General features: G+C 39.9%; 1 protein-coding gene across 3 annotated transcripts in view; it reads right to left on the bottom strand.

The window, feature by feature from the left end:
• Nucleotides 1–21,519, bottom strand: part of dhx15 (DEAH (Asp-Glu-Ala-His) box helicase 15) — a 123,524-nt gene that overhangs the window by 24,852 nt on the left and 77,153 nt on the right. For all 3 annotated transcript variants that reach the window (XM_072252954.1, XM_072252952.1, XM_072252953.1), the window contains exons 7-9: nucleotides 8,733–8,819; nucleotides 5,703–5,852; nucleotides 4,677–4,785 (exon numbers count right to left, since the gene is read on the bottom strand). In XM_072252954.1, coding sequence (XP_072109055.1) covers nucleotides 4,677–4,785; nucleotides 5,703–5,852; nucleotides 8,733–8,819 — 346 coding nt within the window. The remainder of the gene's footprint in view (nucleotides 1–4,676; nucleotides 4,786–5,702; nucleotides 5,853–8,732; nucleotides 8,820–21,519) is intronic.

Genomic DNA, 21,519 nt, shown 5'->3' with positions numbered 1-21,519 from the left:
ACACAAAGCCAGGAATAATCAGTGCAGAGAGGAAAAGAAGGGTGCAAAATACACCCCAAAGACATTTTCTTGGCCAGGGAACGGATTCACATTTATATTACAAACATCTGGCTAGATTTAATTTTACTTACCATTTACGGAAGATTTCAATGACTAAAGAAGCTGAACTTAAATTTGGTCAACCCAAAAAGCCCCATCACAGAGTTTCCAATATCAGCATTCCTATATCAATGTACAACCCTCCTGCAGCTCATCTTACAACACAGAGCTTATTACAGGCCCTTTTTCCCATAATATTGTGCCAATCTTTTAGCACTCTAAGGTCAATCTAACCCTTCCCTCCATTTTTCTATCATCCATGTGCCTAATCTAAGTTTATTAAACACCCTTAATATATCTGCCTCTACCACCAGCCCTAGCAGAATGTTCCACGGACTCACCACTCTGTGTATAAAACTGACCTCTTGACTTCCTCGTACATTTTCCTCCAATCACCTTAAAATTATGAACCTTGATATTTAGCCATTTCCGTCCTGGAAAAAAGTCCACAGCTATCCACTTGATAAATGTCTTTTACCATCTCCTACACCTCTATAAAGTCATACCTCGTCCTCTTTCACTTCAAAAGCCCCAGTTTGCTCAACCCATCTTGTTGACATGAAATGCCAGCATGGTACAACGGATGTTCCAGAGGAACCAAAAGGCTTGTGCTCCTCTTCAAGACTTCAAACACACTAATCAGCCTGAAACTCCAGTGCAGTGCATCTGTCAAGATGTTGCCTTTCACAAGCTAAAGCAAGAGCACAAATGATTCCACACATGGATGTGAAAGAAACTCATGAGGTACAAGACCATAAGATCATAAAACATAGCAGAATTAGGCTCTCAGCCCTTTGAGTCTGTTCTGCCATTCCATCATGGCTGATCCCGGATTCCAGTCAACCCCACACACCTGGCTTCTCGCCATATCCTTTGATATCCTGACTGATCAGGAAATGATCAACTTCCATTTTAAATATATGCACGGACTTGGCCTCCAGTGCAGTCTATGCAGAGCAGTCCACAAATTTACTACTCTCTAGCTATATAAAAAAAAATCCCCCCTTACCTCTGTTCTAAATAGTCAACACTCAATTTTGAGGCTGTACCCTCTAGTTCTGGATACCCTCACCATGAGAAATATCCTCTCCACATCCACCTTATCTAGTCCTTTCAACATTTGGTTAGGTTTCAATGAGATCCCCCCGCATTCTTCTAAATTCCAGTGAGTACAGGCCCAAAGCTCCCAAATGCTCCTTATATGTTAACACCTTCATTCCCAGAATCATCCTCATGAACCTCAACTGGACTCTCTCTAATGACAGCACATCCTTTGAGAGGGAGTTAGATATGGCCCTTGTGGCTACGGGGGTCAGGGGGTATGGAGGGAAGGCTGGGGCCGGGTTCTGAGTTGGATGATCAGCCATGATCATAATAAATGGCGGTGCAGGCTCGAAGGGCCAAATGGCCTACTCCTGCACCTATTTTCTATGTATGTTTCTATGTATATGGCCCTTGTGGCTAAAGGGATCAGGGGGTATGGCGGGAAGACTGGTACAGGGTTCTGAGTTGGATGATCAGCCATGATCATACTGAATGGCGGTGCAGGCTCAAAGGGCCGAATGGCCTACTCCTGCACCTATTTTCTATGTTTCTATATGGGGCCCAAAACTGTTGACAATACTCCAAGTGCAGCCTGACTGGTGTCTTATAAAGGCTCAGCATTATCTCCTTGCTTTTATATTCTATTTTCCTTGAAATCAATGCCAACATTGCATTTGCCTTCTTTACCACAGACTTAATCGGTAAATTAAACTTTTGGGAGTCTTGCACAAGGACTCCCAAGTCTCTCAGCAACTCTGCTGTTTGAACCTTTTCCCCATTTAGTTAATAGTCTGCACTATTTTTCATTTTACCAAAATGGATTATCATACATTTCCCAACACTTTATTCAACCAGCCACTTTTTTGCCCATTCTTCCAATTTGTCTGTCCTGATGCACTTGTATTGCTTCCTCAGCACTACCTACCCCCCCACCTATCTTTGTATAATCCGCAAACTTTACCACAAAGCCATCAATTCCACTATCTAAATTATTAACAAACAATGTTAAAAGCAACAGACCCAATACTGACCCCTGAGGAACACCACTAGTCACTGGCAGCCAACCAGAAAAGGCCCCTTTTATTCCCACTCACTGCCTCCTGCCTGTCAGTGATTCTGCTATCCATGGCAGTATCTTTCCTGTAACACCATAGGAATTTTATCTTGTTAAGCAGCCTCATGTGTGGCACCTTATCAAACAGCTTCTAAAAATCCAAATAAATGACATCCACTGCCTCTCCTTTATCCACACTGCTTACTGCTTCCTCAAAGTAACAGATTTGTCAGGTAAGATTTCCCTTTACAGACTGACTTGGTCTTAAGTTATCATTAGTCTCCAGGTACCTTGAAACCTCAACCTGAATAATAGACCACAACACTTTCCCAACCACTGAGGTTAGGCTAACTGGCCTTATAATTTCTTTTCTTTTGCCTTCCTCCCTTCTTAAAGAGTGGAGTGATACTTGCTATATTCCAGTCCTCTGGGATCATGCCAGAATCGAGTGATCCTTGAAAGATCACGATCAATGCATCTGTTATCTCTTCAGCAACCTCTCTCAGGACTCTGGGATGTAGTCCATCCGGTCCATGTGACTTATCCACCTTAAGGCCTTTCAGTTTGCCTAGCACTTTTTCCTTTGTAATAGCAGTGGCACTCACTCCTGCCCGCGTCCCCCCCCCCCCGACACTCATGGACCTCTGGCACACTGCTAGTGTCTTCCACAGTGAAGACATATGCAAAGTACCCATTAAGTTCATCAACCAATTCTTTGCCCCCCAATACTACCACACCAGCATCATTTTCCTGTGGTCCAATAACAACTCTCACCTCTCTTTTACTTTTTATACAACTGAAAAAACTTTTGGTACCCTGCTTCATATTGGCTAGTTTGCCCTCATATTTCATCTTTTCCCTTCTTACAGCTTTAGCTGCCTTTTGTTTGATTTTAAAAGCATCCCAATCATCCAACTTCCCACTCACATTTGTTATCTTATATGCCCCTTCCTTGGCTTTTATGCAGTCCTTAATTTCCATTGTCTGCCATGGTTGCCTACCCCTGCCATTTGAGAACAACTTCTTCAGTGGGACATATCTATCCTGTGCCTTGCGAACTATTCCCAAAAACGTCACTCATCTCTGCTCTGCCATCATCCCCGCCAGTATCCTCCTCCATTCTACCTGGGCCAGCTCCTCTCTCATTCCTTATAATCCCCTTTATTTCAATGTGATACTGATACATGTGATTTATGTTTCTCCCTCTCAATTTGCAGTATAGATTCAATCATACTATGATCACTACCTTCTAAGGGTTCCCTAGTAATATCTGGGTTATTACACAACACCCAATCTATGATAGCCCTTCCCCAAGTAGGCTCAAGCACAAGCTGCTCTAAAAAGCCATCTTGTTGGCGTTAAATAAATTCCCTCTCTCAATGATCTGACACCAACCTGATTTTTCCAATCTCCTTGCATATCAAAGTCGCTCATTACAATTTATTACATGCCTTTTCCAGCTTCCAGCTTTCCAGTCACCACCACATCTTGGCTACTATATGGAGGGCTATATATGATTCCCATAATGTTTTTTTTTTAAAACCCTTGCAGTCTCTTAACTCCACCAATGACAATTCAACATTCTCTGCCCCTATGTCACCTTTCTAAAGATGTCATTCCATCTCTTACCAACAGAACCACACCACCGCCTATGCCTTTCTGCACGTCCTTTTGATACAAAGTATATTCTTTGATGTTAAGTTCAACTATGGCGTGCTTTCGGCCACAACTCAGTGATGCCCACAACATCGAAGCAACCAAATTTTTGATTGCACTACAAGTTCTGCCACCTTATTCCAAATGCTAGGTGCATTTAAATACAGCACCTTCGTTCCTGCATTCTTTACCCTTTTGAATTTTGCCTCTGTGGTACAATTTAACTCTTTGCTCTGTCTGCATTTGTACCCAATCACTGGCTTGACCTTCCTTACATTCATGTTACACCCATCACCTACTTGTAAACTTGCTGGCTCATCCTCGGCTCTATCATACTGATCCCCATCCCGCTCTGATATTAGTTTAAACCACCCCCAACAGCTTTAGTAAATCTGCCTGCAAGAATACTGGCCCCCTCGGATTCAAATGCAACCTATCCCTTTTGTACAGGTCCCATCTGCTCCAATATGCAGCCCAAGATCTGCTTCTAAAGGGAGTTTTGTAAGAGCGTTACTTGGACAGAGACATTACCACAGAAAGTACATTCAGTTTTCTTCATGGTAAACAGAAGAGCTATTGGGCCACATTCACTAGTAAGGATTAATTATTTTTCTATCCTTACAAACTCAAGGTTATTCTTTTGTCTTCCAACAGATCCAATGTATTATTTATAACATTATAAATAATGTAATAAATGTTTTGGTTGGCCAAGCACAAATAAATTCTGAAATTTGAAACATGATTCCGAACAACGACTTGATTTATGGTGGATAGTGCTGTTCTAGAAGTTTCCATCAGAAACAGCCCAAGGAGAGACACTTACCAGGTGGATCCATGAAGTCAAAATGTACCAAGTCATCAATGCCAAGTTTCTTCAGTTGAAGAACTACAGAACCCAGATTGGACCTCAAAATTTCAGGGTATGTGTTGTCCTGGTAATTTTTTTCCCCCGAAAATAAAAAGCAAGACATCTCAAATAAAAGCATTCACAAAGGTCATAAATAGTGTAAAATAAAACTAAACTAAATGCTTCCTGCTTCCTACTAACAGCTAAGCATTTAGGAAAACAACCAGAATACATTATATTACACAGACCATCTAAAAGCTTTCGCATTACAAATGCGCTGAACACCAGAATCAGGCCTAGAAAATAGCAACCATCAAAATGTTATTAATGAAGATTACCTGTCTGGGAGGGCTGCCTTCACAAGCGTGAAACAAGGTCATCTTAGAAACACTATGAAGGACAAGGTCCTTCAACAATGACATCATAGTATTTTTTTTATATATATATATATCCTTGCCTGAAATTTCCCTTGCTCATCTTATACACTGAATATAACCAATTGCAAATCAGAGGAAGCAATCAACTACAAAAGAAAAAGGTTAAATGAAAGAGACTCAGTTACTAGATCAGTGGAATACTTGGATGATTTTTCAAAAAGTCAAGAATTCAAAGAACTTGTAAGTGTTTCACCACTTTGTAAACAGCAAATACTGAAATATGACTGAGTTTGCATTAGCCCAACTTAATCTTGCTGCCCCCCAACATTCAGGCAAGAAAAAAGCAGGTCTCAACATCATGAGAAGAACATATCAATAAAATCAAGAACATCTGAGCATCCCCAAAAAATTACCTGCAAATCTGACCTCAGTGTAGCCACGAAGTAACAGGTACCTGTTCATTCCAGATAAGTTTCTGGTTCTAAAGGCTTGGTTCTTCAAAATCCATTCAAATCAGGAAACAAATTCATCTAATAGGCTATCAGGAGAATAGCTGGGCAGTTCTGGCAACCTGCACCAGAATTCTCCAAAGACAGAAGAACAAGAGCTATGATAGAAAGCTTACCTGCATTTCAGTTTTATAGGCTTTTTCAGTGTAAAGTCTAAAGCACTTCCCTGGTCGAGTACGACCAGCACGGCCAGCTCTTTGTTGTGCTGATGCTTTGCTGATGGCAGTCACCAATAATGATTCAACTCTGATCCTTGGATTATACACCTGTAAATTAAGAAAATACTTGTAATACCAGCCACTGACTCCAACATCAAAACGGGTTTCTTGTTTGGCAAATCAGGAGTTCAAAGAATGATTAAATAGTTTTCACTTTTCATGGAACCACAAATGAGGAGTAAATTCTACAAAGTTATTAGTGACTGGGAGATGCTAATAAGAGGGTAAAAATGTATTAACAATAAAATAGTGAAAAAGGAATGTGAAAAATGTTAAAAGTCAAAATAAGAAAAAAGCAGGTGGTTTCTGAAGCAATGTGCAAGCCCTACAAACATTACAATGTCATTGTGTTAAATAGACAACTACATTTCACAGATATTTACAACAGAATCAGATAGTGTGACTGACATCCTGAGGAAATGTAGTACTGAATCAGGAACAGATCTTGCCAGGGTTATGGTAAGCAAAAGAATAGTGATGGAAAACAAAGACATTATTGAATGATAAATTCTCTGCAACAGTAGGTTTCCATCCCAGGATATAAAGTCAGTGAAACTTTATATCACTGTAGACAAGTTTAACCCTAATCTCTGCAAATGTTCACAATTCAAGAAATTTTCCTTTTGCTTGAAAAATTGTATTTATCACTTGACATTTAAAAACAGTGACAGGCAAGGGTGTGGAAATCAAAGTATTAACAACCAGTTTTTCCAATATTTTCTGTGGGGAATTTATTACAGCAATTAAAGACAGGCTCGCTCAACCACTTGAAAAGTTTCAGCTGATCAGACTGTGCTAGCTCAGACTTGCAAATAGAAATCACATCCAACAAACCTCAGTGAATTATCTGGTGATTAATACTGTGGACACTGGAATGTCAATGGTTATTTATGTCCAATGGGGATAACACAAAGACACCACAAAAAAGGTTAGTTCAAACAAAAAATACACTGAATTAAAATGCCTATACCAACTTAGCTAGGAAACTGGCTGACAAGTTATGGAATATGGGCAGGTATTCAAATTGGAAGGACATGGCTTGCGGCACCCATGAGTACTTGCTGATACCATAATTATTCAACACAGCTGAAAGAGACTTGGATGACTGGATTGGAAACTGATGATGACAAAAATGTGCAGCATTGTAATTAAGTAGATCTATTTTCACTGCCAACAGACTGCATGAATGGGAAAAGCTCACAAAAAGAATTTTGATGCATGTATGTGAGTTGTCCATTTTGGAGCTTAAAGTGATAAAGCTGATTATTTTCTAAATGGCGAGAAAGCCAGAAGCAAATGAAGTCCAAAGAAACCTAGTAAGCCAAACACAAAGGTCAGTAAATGATATTCACAAGTAGAGAAAAATAATCGTGTAAAAGATTAAGAGTTTAGAGGAAATATAGCAAAATCATTTTACGGATGAAGAATAAAAGGATTTCAATTATAAAGTTAGGTAGGACAAGTTGGAGTTGTTGCCTTTACAGCAAAGGAGCTTGAGGGGAGGTACAGTGCTCCGTAACACAAGAATCAACTGAGCTTCCATTCAGGCACGGAATTGGCCCCATATGCCAAAATTCAGAAACACAAGATTTGCTCCTGTTTCCACTTCCGGGGAATTGCTGAATGATTCCAAGACAGTTACAGTTTTCTAATATTACCGTTTTGACTCAATACCATTAAGGTCATTCAGTCAACACTCACAACACGTTGGAGGAACTCAGCAGGTCAGGCAGCATCCGTGGAAAAGATCGATCGACATTTCGGGCCAGAACCCTTCGTCAGGACTGTAGGAGGAAGGGGCAGAGGCCTTATAAAGAAGGTGGGGGGAGGGTGGGAAGGAGAAGGCGGGTAGGTTCCAGGAGAAAAACCAGTAAGGGGAAAGATAAAGGGGTGGGGGAAGGGAGGCAGGGAGATGATAGGCAGGAAAGGTGAAGAAAGAATAGGGGAAAACACAATGGGTATTAGAAGGAGGCGGAACCAAGAGGGAGGAAGTAGGCAGCTGGGGGAAGGGGCAGAGTGACATAGGGAATTACCGGAAGTTGGAGAATTCTATGTTCGTACCAAGGGGCTGGAGACTACCTAGACGGTATATGAGATGTTGCTCCTCCAACCTGAGTTTAGCCTCATCACAGCAGTAGAGGAGGCCATGTATGGACATATCTGAATGGGAGTGGGAAGCAGAGTTGAAGTGGGTGGCAGGTATGTCCATACATGGCCTCCTCTACTGCCATGATGAGGCTAAACTCAGGTTGGAGGAGCAACACCTGATACACCGTCTAGGTAGTCTCCAGCCCCTTGGTACGAACATAGAATTCTCCAACTTCCGGTAATTCCCTCCTCCTCCCTTCCCCTATCCCTATGTCACTCTGCCCCCTCCCCCAGCTGCCTACTACTACCCATTGTGTTTTCCCCTATTCTTTCTTCACCTTTCCTGCCTATCACCTCCCTGCCTCCCTTCCCCCACCCCTTTATCTTTCCCCTTACTGGTTTTTCTCCTGGAACCTACCAGCCTTCTCCTTCCCACCCTCCCCCCACCTTCTTTATAAGGCCTCTGCCCCTTTCTCCTACAGTCCTGACGAAGGGTTCCGGCCCGAAACATCGATTGATCTTTTCCACGGATGCTGCCCGACCTGCTGAGTTCCTCCAGCGTGTTGTGAGTGTTGCTTTGACCCCAGCATCTGCAGATTATTTTGTGTTTACGAGGTCATTCAGTCATATGTGGGGAAGGTGGGAAAACAAAACCCACAAGCTAAGCCTGTTTAGTTGGCAGAGAGGAAAGCTTAGAGAATTTAGTTCGATGAAGATAGACACCATGTAAACAAAGAGGGAAGCTTGAGCACCACAAAACAAGGTAAAAATCCAGAAGAGGCACAGATAGGAAAGGAGCTGCAAATCTTTGCCATACCTTAAGGACATTTTAATACTTGCCTTCTGTTTGGCAAAGCCTGGATCAATCACAAACACAACACCATCAATAGTGAGCGAAGTTTCAGCAATATTTGTAGACACGACGACCTAATGTAGAAAATAAGGAAATGCAGTTAGTATCACAGCAAATCATCTGGTGCTTGAGCATCTACATGTACATGTGAGGTTAGAAATTGGAGCCTGTGGCTCAAATTTGGTCCAAGGCAACTCCTGGCTTACAGTTACTAAGAGAAACACTCCTGGTTCAGCAAGCAGCAGCTCTTGAAATGTCAAACTCAAGGGTGGCATAGTAGCATAATGATTTACAGCACTAGCAATTTTAAGATCGGAGTTTAGTTCCAGCCATTGTCTGTAAGGAGTTTGCATGTTCTCCCCATGACCATGTGGACTTTCTCCAGGTGCTCCGGTTTTCACCCACATTCTAAAAGGATGTATACACAGGGTTAGTGAATGTGGGCATGCTATATTGGCACCTGAAACATGGAGACACTTGCAGCATGTCACCAGCACAGCTGCTGGCTGTGTTGGTTGTTGACGATGCATTTCACTGTATGCTTCAATGTACATATGGCAAATTGAACTATCTTCTAGTGGTCTGCAGCATTCATAACTGTAGCTGGGGATCATCTAATGAGGTTATAATGAGAGTCTAGCATCAAATGCTCAGCTGTCAATTACTCCATCAGACTCAGTCTCTTTAAAAAAGGGACTCTGAAAAACCAATGTCGATTTTGTCACTTCCCATTTTATGGTCCAAATCTGAAATTGCAAAAGCAGTGGCAAGTGAATCTACAAACAGAAAAGGAAAATTTGACTGTGAGTTTTTATTTGACCTGAAGCAATCTGTTTTAACCTGGAAAACAGTACAAACCAGAAAGATTTAAACATTTTTATAACAATGAGACTATCCTGAATGTGGGCATGTGGCCAAGTGGTTAAGGCATTGGACTACCGATCTGAATGTCGTGAGTTCGAGCCCCAGCCGAGGGAACGTGTTGTGTCCTTGAGCAAGGCACTTAATCACACATTGCTCTGCGACGACACTGGTGCCAAGCTGTATGGGTCCTAATGCCCTTCCCTTGGACAACATTGGTGTCGTGGAGAGGGGAGACTTGCAGCATGGGCAATTGCTGGTCTTCCATACAACTTTGCCCAGGCCTGCGCCCTGGAGAGCGAAGACTTTCTTAGCGCAGATCCATAGTCTCGCAAGACTGAGACCATAAGAAAAAGGAGCAGAAGTAGGCCATTCGGCCCATCGAGTCTGCTCCACCATTTTATCATGAGCTGATCCATTTTATCCTATTTAGTCCCACTGCCCCGCCTTCTCACCATAACCTTTGATGCCCTGGCTACTCAGATACCTATCAATCTCTGCCTTAAATACACCCAATGACTTGGCCTCCACTGCTGCCCGTGGCAACAAATTCCATAGATTCACCACCCTCTGACTAAAAAAATTTCTTCGCATTTCTGTTCTGAAAGGGCGCCCTTCAATCCCGAAGTCATGCCCTCTCGTACTAGACTCCCCCATCATGGGAAACTAACGGATGCCTTTAATCCCGAGTATTAAAAAAAACAAAAGGAGCTGAGATAAAATTAACTCATTGGGGATCAGGGATAAACTTACAGTGGCTGAAGTCATATGGGTGAGATGAGCAAAACCAACCATTAGGCTTCTGATGCTGCTCCAGATTTACTTTCTGGTATTATCATTGTCAAGGTTTTTAACGCTAATTTGTCCCATTGCAAAAATAGTGGCTATTTCTCAGGACTGCAATACCCAGCTCCTCCTGAATTTCACAAGCCTACATGAAAAGCATTTATCAACCATGCAATCTCTTTATACACTTAACAAATTTATGACCCCCATCATTACCTATAGAACTATGACAGGTCTTGTGGATTTGGTGGCATCTCTATTGGGCAATACACACCCTTGATAGAAATTCCATCAAGCTAATAGAGGACAGCCAACACAGAACATTTCTTCTTCTATAGTGTTTCAACAGTAAAACTACATTATTTTTATTAAAACTTCCAGCAATTTTTACCCTATGGACCCTCATTGAAAAGAGATAGTCTGTGATGATTCCAAGTATAACAGTTATCTTTATCAACAGGCATGCCACACTACCACTATACAGTACATCTCCCTTGGGACTATCCTTCTAAATTTGTATTATTAAAATACTTTTTGCTCTGTTATTAGAACAAATGAGCTCCAATGATGGGTCATAGTCAAAGCAAACTGATTTCTATTTTAAAAACGCAAACAACAGGAATTCTGCAGATGCTGGAAATTCAAGCAACACACATCAAAGTTGCTGGTGAACGCAGCAGGCCAGGTAGCATCTCTAGGAAGAGGTGCAGTCGACGTTTCAGAACGAGACCCTTCGTCAGGACTAACTGAAGGAAGTCTCTTACTCACTCTTCCTTCAGTTAGTCCTGACGAAGGGTCTCGTCCTGAAACGTCGACTGCACCTCTTCCTAGAGATGCTGCCTGGCCTGCTGCGTTCACCAGCAACTTTGATGTGTGTTGCTTGATTTCTATTTTAAATTGGTTTGCATTTTTTTAAAAAACATGTTAGGCTTTCAATACAAAGCTGGTAAACGAAGCTGCTGCAGATAGGAAGAAAACTGCTAGATTAAAAAATGTAATCACAGGATTTTATTCTGCTTGACAACACTTCTGCACATCAAAACCAGAAACTGGTACTATTTTAAAATCTAATTTATTCAAATATTCAATCACCAGAATAATCAGGTGACACGGTAGCATAATTGGTGTTAAACAATTAAACAGTTGAAATGAAAACCGCACTCACTGATCAAAATGAACAGGAAAGGTCAGCATCAGGTTAAAAACAATTTGCATCATGGAATGTCAGAAGTTGGTTTTCTATCTTAGTCGACAATTTAAAGTAGGCAGCCCATTCTACTGCAGCTGTCAGTACTTCAATGCTAGATGAGGATTTGAGCAAAGTATCATGAAGACAAATCACTGAAAAATACAGTTCACATATTCAATGAAGCTGGAAAACGCCATCACACCCCACTCCCAACTTGATTACATTTGGAGAAAGGATGTACTTGGATATAGTTTTCTGAGAATACAAACTTTCAAAACATTTGCTCTTCAGTTTTAAAGGCAAATTTTGCAACATAAACATACTAAATATGCTCCAATTAAAGAAAGGGTAAGGATGGGGGTGGCGGGTTCCAAATTCCGACAATTTTACAGAGGATCAGGTGACAAAAAGTTGTAAGCATGAAAGCTCAGTAGACTAGAATAAAAAAAAACAGCAGCACAGAACTGCAGGATATTAAAACAGGAATCTAGTGAGCAGAACAAGTAAATCAAAAACTGCCATGTAAGAATCAAAAGACACAACCTCCAATGTTTCATGAATACATTGAATGAAAACGATGACAAAAAAACTAGCCTATTCAAGTCACTTTTAATTGGCATTTCAACCATAACTGCTGGTACAGTACACAGTAAAAATGAGACAATGTTTTTCAGGACCATGGTGCTACATGAAACAATACAAAAACTACACTGAATTATGTAAAACAACACAAAAACTACACTAGACTACAGACCTATCCAGGACTGCATAAAGTGCACAAAACAGTGCAGGCATTACAATAAATAATTATTTAGCAACTGAAAAGGTATTGTTGCTGTGCTGAATTGTAAGAATCTTCTTAAGTAGATAAAACCAGGTACAGACTCAGATTTAAAGTCACTCGTAGGAGGATTAAAGGGAAAATTAAGGAAAATGTTTTCAGTCAGAGCTGTGGCGATATAGAACATTCATTGTTCAAAATGGTAGCAAAAGCAGGAGCGATCTGGAAAAAATAACTGGGAGAGCATGATGTGTCGTAACCTACAAGGCTACAGACTGGAAGTTTAGATTAATCCAAATATCACCTGACTTCTTGTGTCATAAATTTCTATAATTCTAGGAACAAAGTTTTACTGATTGGACAGAGAAAGTTCTCAGTATGATACAAATGTATTAGGTGCATTAATATCAAATTGCTCAGAGCTATCAAAACGATTTCCATCATAAAATGACAGATGTTCTGTGTTGATGGGTGATTAAAATGACTTCTGCCCTGTTATTATTGCAGAGAGGAATTTAACCCTGCTCTGAGTGTACATCTAAGCACATTTGAAACCAGTGAAATATCTTGACAAATAAAAATTCTTAAAAACTGGCAACAGTGTCATTTTTTTAAAAAAATCATGATAATAGGAGTCTCAGAAAACGTACATAAAAAATTTAGTTTGTATCCTTAGCAATGAGGTGACAATTCAGCTCTGATTTTGATTTTCTGTATTGTACCCATGGGCTTATATCATCACTGGTACATCACCAGTGTACTGTCTGTATATGACTGTATAGTGACTAGGTACACTGCATTTTAGTAAAGTGGTGAAAAGTTCACATAAATTTAAATACTATACTTTTGAAAGAGTGTTCCACCTGGGAGTTACTATCCCCATATTTCCTCCTCTGCGTACAAGTCAGCATACATCATTGTTCTTTAACAATAATTGGTTTAAAAAAGTGTTCCCCAGTGGTTCAGGAGGCCACACAGGAAGGCAGAATTAGATCTGGATCAGTGGCTTCACTATCCTCCAGAATTTTAGATCATTTATTTCATGGGGGGGGGGAGGGAGGGTCTGGAAGCCCATTATGAATATTTGTTTCCCTATGGTAAAATGAATTTGGGCAGGTTCCATAAAGAACTAGGTCTAGAAGAATTGTCCTACAGTTAGGTCAGTCAGTTTGAACAACTGTCAAAATGTCTGCTGCTTCAAAGTGCCAATTATGTCATCATAACAAAATCAAGGTAAGCATCCCCATTTGAAATCAGCAGCAGATTTTTAAATTTTACATATATGCCAGTGTAGAGACATGGATCTTTTTGTTTAAATAATGGCAGATATCGGATGCAAAAAGAAGGAAATCCCTTCTGTTAAAGGAGAGGGTGCATGTTGACCAAGTGACAAATGAAGTCAGAGTGAGAAGATGACAACCTCTCCAAAATATCCTTCTTTCAAAGTCTGTGATTTTAACTTGACAAATGTCAAGCCCATGTGCAGATAAGAGATTGAAAGCGCTACAATCCTTTGCTATGTTTGCTAACTGCAATCAAAAGTTGTACTATAATTAGATTTTCAAAAGGCATCTAATAAGATAGCATATAAAAAGGTTATAAAATCAAGTCAAGTAGAGTTTATTGTCATATGCACATCTATGCACAGGTGCAGTGAAAAACTCACTTGCAACAGCATCATAAACACACAGCTTCACATAAGTAGCATTCATATAATTCAACAAATTATGCACAATTTTTACAAAACACATTTAGAACAAAAAATGTCAATTTTAGTGAACCATAGATGCAAGTGCCCAGAAAGACATGGATCACCACATATACTAAACAAAATTAACGCACAGGTGTAGGGCAAGCAATTAGCAGAGCAAAGAAAATGTTGAAGGGAAATTACGAATATGGAGAGAGAATTCTTTGAAGAGCAGATAGAATAAATGTGCTATTTATAGACTAGCAAGCTGCCTACTACGGAGTCCCACAAGAATCAGTACTAGGGCCCAGGCTATTGAGAATGTATAATCATTTTTCTCCTCCAAAATAACTAAGCTGAGTGGGGAAATTAACTATTAACTATGGATCTGTAAGGAAATAAATGCATGTTAATTAAGAAATAATAAGATTGATGTTTGTCAGGTTATTCGTTTTAATGGAAAGAACAGAAAATGGTAGAAAATGAAAAGCTAGTGAACCCTGGTATTCACAGAGGTATGGGCCACCGTGTATATAAAACATTGTACAGCAGGCAATTGTATTATGGGACTTGGAGTGCAACAAGGAAATCATACTGCTGCCCGTTGATGGTTTAGGTAAGACCAATGAAGAGTAAGCTACAGAGTTCAGCTATTGTTTCAAAAGGGTGGAATACCAAAGGAAGCTCAAAGATGGTTGGTTGACGAGTAACCTTGTGAGAAGCAAATGAAGAGCCTACATGCACCGAAGAATTTTGAATGACTTGTCAAGGTGAATCCTAAGACGTCTTCATCCCAACTCTCTCCTGGTTAGAAAATCTGCATCTCAGGATAAAGAATCCAAAAGATTGTGTAAATCCAGCTAACACATTTCAAAGCCAAGATTTTTTTCCCCCATGATTTGGTGTGGAGTTCAGGGAAGAAAGTGGAATTGACAACAAGGATCTGCAATGCTACACAGCAGCTCAACAAGTTGGGTCATGTGGTCTATCCCTGCCCAGACTTCTGATGTTCAAGCTTGTTATATGGATTTTTTCTTAAAGACAAGCTCTGCAGAGCTTGAACTGGTGGGGAGGTGAGGAGGCTGGGGATGGGGAATTGAAACTATGATGAATTTCCATTGTAAAATACAGAGCAAGGAATTTATATTGGAAATAGGAGAATAACAACCCCACAAAGGTGACCACTTAGACTGGAATAAGGACATGTAGGATCAAATAGTAATCAAAAAGCAACCTTCGAGAATCAGTAATTTGTTAAAGAGCACAATCCAACAACAATATTTAGTCAGAGATTAGGCAGCACTTGATTGTTTAGGTTGGTGTTACAATTTTCTGGTTTAATTCAAAATAAAACCTTAAACTTATTTCAAATAAGAATTGACCAATGCTTGCTATCTAGGCCAATGATGTATCAGGAGGTATCCCAAAGAGACATCTATTGTACAGTCAAGAATTTTGATGTTTTCATCAATTTTGTATACATGGCAGCTTGCTAAGAAACAGCAATTACTGTGAAGCCAAGAGCCTGATGCAAGTATATTGATTCAGCAAGTTATGACCTTCAAAAGAAAATATTTCCTGCTTCATAAAGATGAGCATTTCAAGTAGCATTTTACCACTTTAATCACTGCAATATCCAGGTTGCCCCAGTTAAATGATTGGTCAGGTAAGAAGAAAACTGAAATGCAAGTCAATTCAGAGATACAAAGCAATGTGTTTTAAGAGGGATTCAATAAATAACAAGAGTGGAACAACAAAGTGACCGTCATGCACATGCCCAGTGGTCCCTAAAATCACCAAGCCAGTTAGGTAATCTTGTCTAGGAAGTATGCGTTGCTTTCCTTTATTGTCCAAACTGGGAGTACAAGATCAAGACTGGATTCTTACAACAGAGACAGAACAGACATACAGACGGTGCAGGAGACAGGAGGAGCTTGCAACAACTGCTGAAATTAATTAACAGTCATAGATTGAAGATAAACTGGGAGAGGGGGGTGGGATGGCTAAAGGAAAGCTGGGGAAAAGAAAAGACATTGGAATTCCCTGTCTCAGATAGTGGCAGAAATTACTTGCACGAGTGCTGTGTTGCAACCAAAGCCACCCTGCTGGATGAGGGTGGATAGTTCTTTTTGGCAAAATGTAGACTGCTGTTCAGTGCTATAAACCTCCAGGACTTTATAATCCCAGCAAGGTGCTGGCTAGTCAGAGAGCCCAAATGATTAACAATTCATAAATAAAGCAGGTTTAATTTACAATATACAAATACTGAATAAACTGCTTAGTTATCTTAACATATCTGAATTGCATGCTCGAAGTAATGGCATGAGTAAGTGGGAAAGTTACATGACAATGAGAGGAGAGGGATTAAACGGATGTTGTTTCCAGGAGCTGGTGCAATGTGCTGAATAGCCTCCTCTGGGCTGTACGATTCTGCTTGCAAAGTTTGTCTCTACTTGATATCCCACTTGTTTAAGTTAAGATTTTATAAAACACTGGCAAGGCCTCACTTGGAGCATTTCCTGCAGCTTATCTTAGAAAGGATGTGCTGAAACTGGAGAGGGTTCAAAGGAGGCTCATGAAAATGATTTCAGGATTGAATGGCTTGTTGTATGAAGAATGTTTGATAGCACTGGGCTTGTATTCACTAGAATTCAGAAGAATGTGGGGTGACCACATTGAAATCTATCAAATAGTGAAAGCCCTTGACAGAATGGATGAGTAAAGTCTGCCCTCATAGAATGGAGATGAGGAGGAATTTCTTTAGCCAGAATGGTGAATCTGTGGAATGATTTCCCACAAGCAGCTGTGGAGGCCAGGTCTTTATGTACAGGTGTCCCCCGCTTTACACCACTTCGCTTTTACAAAAGACCTACATCAGTACCTGTCTTCGCTAACCAAAAGAAATCCGAACAGGATTTTCGCTTTTACGAAAAAAGGCACCCGCTTTAAACGTGTTTACCCCGAGAAAGACTACAATGACCGTGAAGCCTTGCGCAGGCAGGTGTGTGTGCATGCGTGCACATGCCAATTTTTTTCTACAAATTGGTTTTGGCTAAATCTTCCTGATTCTGCTAAGTGAAAGTACACTATACATACATTATTTCTACTTTATATAGGCTGTGTATTTATCATATCATTCCTGCTCTTACTATATGTTAGTGTTATTTTAGGTTTTGTGTGTTATTTGGTATGATTTGGTAGGTTATTTTTTGGATCTGGGAATGCTCAAAAATTTTTCCCATATAAATTAATGGTAATTGCTTCTTCACTCTACGCCATTACGGTTTACGAACCGTTTCATAGGAACGCTCTACTTTCGGATAGCAGGGGAAACCTGTATATTTAAGGCAGAGGTTGATATATCCATGAAAAGTGCCTCTTCATAGAAACTTTTTCTACATCTCATTGTGGACCTATTCGGAGGCAGCATTATGCAACAGAGGCAAATTGGTAGAGGACCCCTGTCTTATGGATTTGTACAGCAAAACCCACCATTTCAGAGTGAATGAGCCTCCACATTGCACATGGCAATCCCTCTGCCTCCAAAGATGCTGCTGACCCGTTCAGTTTCTCCAGCAATCCCTTGTGTCGCCAGCTAGTGAGAGTAAAGCTGTATTATATTTTGAAAACAATTTCGAAATCCAGATGTGCTAATCAGGATCCAATGTAGGCCAGTCTGCCTAGGGTCAATGGACAGGAAGAACTTGAATACAAACCTGCAACATCTACTTGAGTAATGTGGACTAAAAATTTCAGATTCAATTATTCAGAAATTATTTGCAATTCCTTCTGTAGTTATAGGAAGATAGAGAAAGAGCTTCTAGTTCTGTTTACATCTTAGCAATTTTCACTAGAATCATATCAAAACCAGGACCAAAGTTGGCTTCTTCTGTCAAGACCATCTTGACCTGCCAATAGTTCAAACTGAGGCAAAGTGGTAGATGACAACAATCATATTTGGAATACTGCCAAAGGATGAAATCAACATCCACAGGCTAAAAATAGCCAAGAAATTTGTTAAAAATATAGTACATTTGATCAGGTTTCCCATTATAAGCTCACTATTTGTTCCAAGCATGCCAAACATTAATTATAATAGATATTTTTCTACCAAGAGTACTGCATTTTCAATGAACGTCTTTTCTTACTTTCTTTATCCTTTTAAAAAAAAACATTGTCCCCTCTGAAAATAGTGGCTCCAATCCAGCTCAATCTCCTTCACTTTTGTCAACTGCTTTCCAAGTCTGAATTGCACTTAAATTACACATTCCTATTTCCTTTCTTTCACTAATAATTCATTGGCACTGTTACAATGACTTACAGTGAAAATAGTACTTCCCCTCAATACAATCATTTTCAGAAATAAATTAGAATGATCGATGTTACTGGGTGAGTTACACAGATCTAGTTATATTCATAATCATAATACTTAATCAACATGCAATCTTTTGAATAAAATGTATGCATATTGCACACATTTTAAACACTTACTTACAGCATTACTTTTGTTGACAATTTATAGTCATTGACTAAATGAGCTGACACATAAAATAGAGAAATAGATTAACCCAAGGTGTCCCTGCAATAATAATCACGTGAGATTTTTCATAAATACCACTTGACTCTCTAAAGTGAAGGTGCCAAGAGATTTAGTCATATGGCTCAGCTGCTCACTGATTAAACATTAAAATATTCAGCAGTCTGCCTTTCACACACGGGACTAATCTCTGGACCCCTGCTATCAACAATGCAAGCCAGTTATTCCATATTGACTCCCTCACTTTCCTTTCCCAAAAGCACTTGCATATCCATTTGATAGAAGTTCCAACATTTACTCAAAAATTGATGAGAAACCTCAGGCATAAAAAGAGAATGCTTAGTCTGCAATGAAGCACAAGTCTTTATGTGAAATTGACAGCTATCTGCATTTAAGGATTTAACCTGCTGAGATTCAGCATTCTAAATAATCTACTTTTTTTGATTTAAACTATAAATACTTACGTTTCTTTTCAATCTGAAGCAAACTCAGCGATGCTTAATTTTCATTTACAAAAAAATTAATCTGGACAGGCGCAAGTAGGCTTGTAATCACTCTGAAAATGGGCACATCTTTTAGGCTGTTATTTTTCAACATAGTGTAACACAGACTGGCATCTTTACGAAAAATGTGCTTCAGCATTTAAAGCAGACTACATTACCAACTTAACAGAATGCAGCATATAACAGTAACTTACAACAATACACTCAATAAATCACAGAACAGTCATTCTGCCAGGCTATCTCTAAGCTCATAAAGCCTACAAAAGATGCATGAATTTTGCCACTCAGATGGATGGATGTTTTGTGATGCTTTAAGCACGTGGTGCTCATGATTGGTTTTTACATTCTCCCGAGAGCAAGTTGTCTAGCACCATCCTGGATGTTCCTCCTTCATTTCCAGTGGATACAGTCAATATTCCTACAAATCAATGTGTGGTATGTCCTGAAGATATTCTCATTTCCTATATCTCCTGAAAATCTTTTGCCACAATGAAGTTTTGAAGAGTCTGAAGTTGGCTAAAGATTATTAGAATCTTGCTGCTGGGCATGATTGCCTGGACTACAAAGTTAATGCTAGACCAAAGGATCTTTGAGCTCTTGCCCTCAAACAGTCAAAGCCCACTCTGCAACATCAATAATGATGGAGAATTTCTTCATTCAAGTCTACTTCCCTGAAAGATAGAATGTTATAGAAAGTGATCAGGCTCTTCATAATTTCACAGTGGATCTTTACTGTTTGGAAGCATCATAAAGCAAGGGCAAGTTGATAAGAGGACCCTTAGAGCAACTCTTTCAGATGTTTTAGTGAACATGCCTCCGAGTGTGCGCAGAGTATTGGAGCTTGATGACTGAAGTTGGATTAGGTTTGGTTCTAGAATAGAGGCCACAAATTGCAGCCTAAATCAGCATGATACAACAATTTCTATTTTCAAAAATGAAGCTCAATATGCAAATACAAGAGATAAAACTTAGGTCTGCAAGCATCCTCCATTTGGCTACATAAAACCTACCCACAAGCAATAGTGTTGGTATCCTGAACACTTAATTCATCCCATGAGATGGAGATACTCAGTGCAATGAAAACAAAGATCCTCGGCTTCAATTAACATCCTGATGGAAATATTGAAGAACTCTGCTCTACAATAATCTGAACTAGTTTCTTCACTGCGACTGCAACTTCAGGGCTTACCACAAAGATAGGAAAAAATACACTGGTGCACCCTTCCAATGACTGCCCTGGTTCCCTTTATCAGCAAAGGAATGCGATAAGTGAGGAACTGAACAGTAAATAGCAACACACCTTGTTGCAACACTCAGTAATAGCGCTATCATAATCACGATATTCCAGTCCTCACTGCAGAATTCATCCCAATAGGTACAAAGTAAGAGATCAACAAATCAATGGGAGCTTTCTCAAAGCACTCTATGCAGGAATGAGTCACAAAGGAAAAGGAAAGGATCCACAGAACACCCATAAACAATTTGTTGTTTCACCAATGACCTTCCATCTGTGATGGGGGTCAAGTATAGAGCTGATAATCACATCAACAATGAAGCAGTCCTGTCAGTCCACAGAAAGACCCAGGTAGCATCAAAATTGCTAATCAAAAAGGCATTTTTCCCCTAATATACAGTAAGTACCTTAAAAGTTGAATAATTTTGCCCAAACTGCAACTGCAACACACATTAGACACTTTCTCATGTGTTAGGAAAAACAATTAGCATAAAAGTAACTGCCACAACATAAACAAAGACGGCACAGTAGTGTGAAGCAGCTACACTCTGCAGCTATGTCAACAATATTCTGCAGGCTGGTCATCAAAAGAGCTTATCAGCATTCTCACTACTGATATTGTATCACAGAGCAGCCATTGCCTCGCAGTGCCAGAGTCCTGGATTCAATCCTCACCTTAGGACATCTGTGTGGAACTTCCATGTTCTCTTTGTAACTATGTGGGTCTCCTCCCACATCCACAAGTCATGCCTGTTGTTAGGATAACTGGCTACTGTTAATTATGATAGTTAGTGAGGATTTGGTGTCTATCTCTCTCAATCAAAGTTAATCAGCACCCTAAACATACAATACCATGGGTACATTATAAATGAAACAGAAAACTCCTATGGAGAGTAACAGAGTAGAGGGCCACCCTGAGTCTGAATAGTTTTTTCACCTCTGACCTGAATGACCTTTATTTCGAGAATGCCTCAATTCCAGACACTTTAGCAAGGGAAACCATCAACCCTCAGACAAGCCAACCTACAAAATGGTATCCAACAGACAGTAAAAACAAGATGTAAGAGTCACAGCATAGAAACAGGCTATCTGGCCCTTGGTATCCATGCCGACCATCATGTCCATCTATCTGCCTGTATTAATTTCATCCCCCCCCCCCCAACCAATGCCTTGCTCATTCATATCATACTGTT

This window comes from Mobula birostris, chromosome 3 (genome assembly GCF_030028105.1).
Source record: "Mobula birostris isolate sMobBir1 chromosome 3, sMobBir1.hap1, whole genome shotgun sequence".
NCBI lineage: Eukaryota > Metazoa > Chordata > Chondrichthyes > Myliobatiformes > Myliobatidae > Mobula > Mobula birostris.
This window is presented reverse-complemented; position numbering and strand designations above follow the sequence as displayed.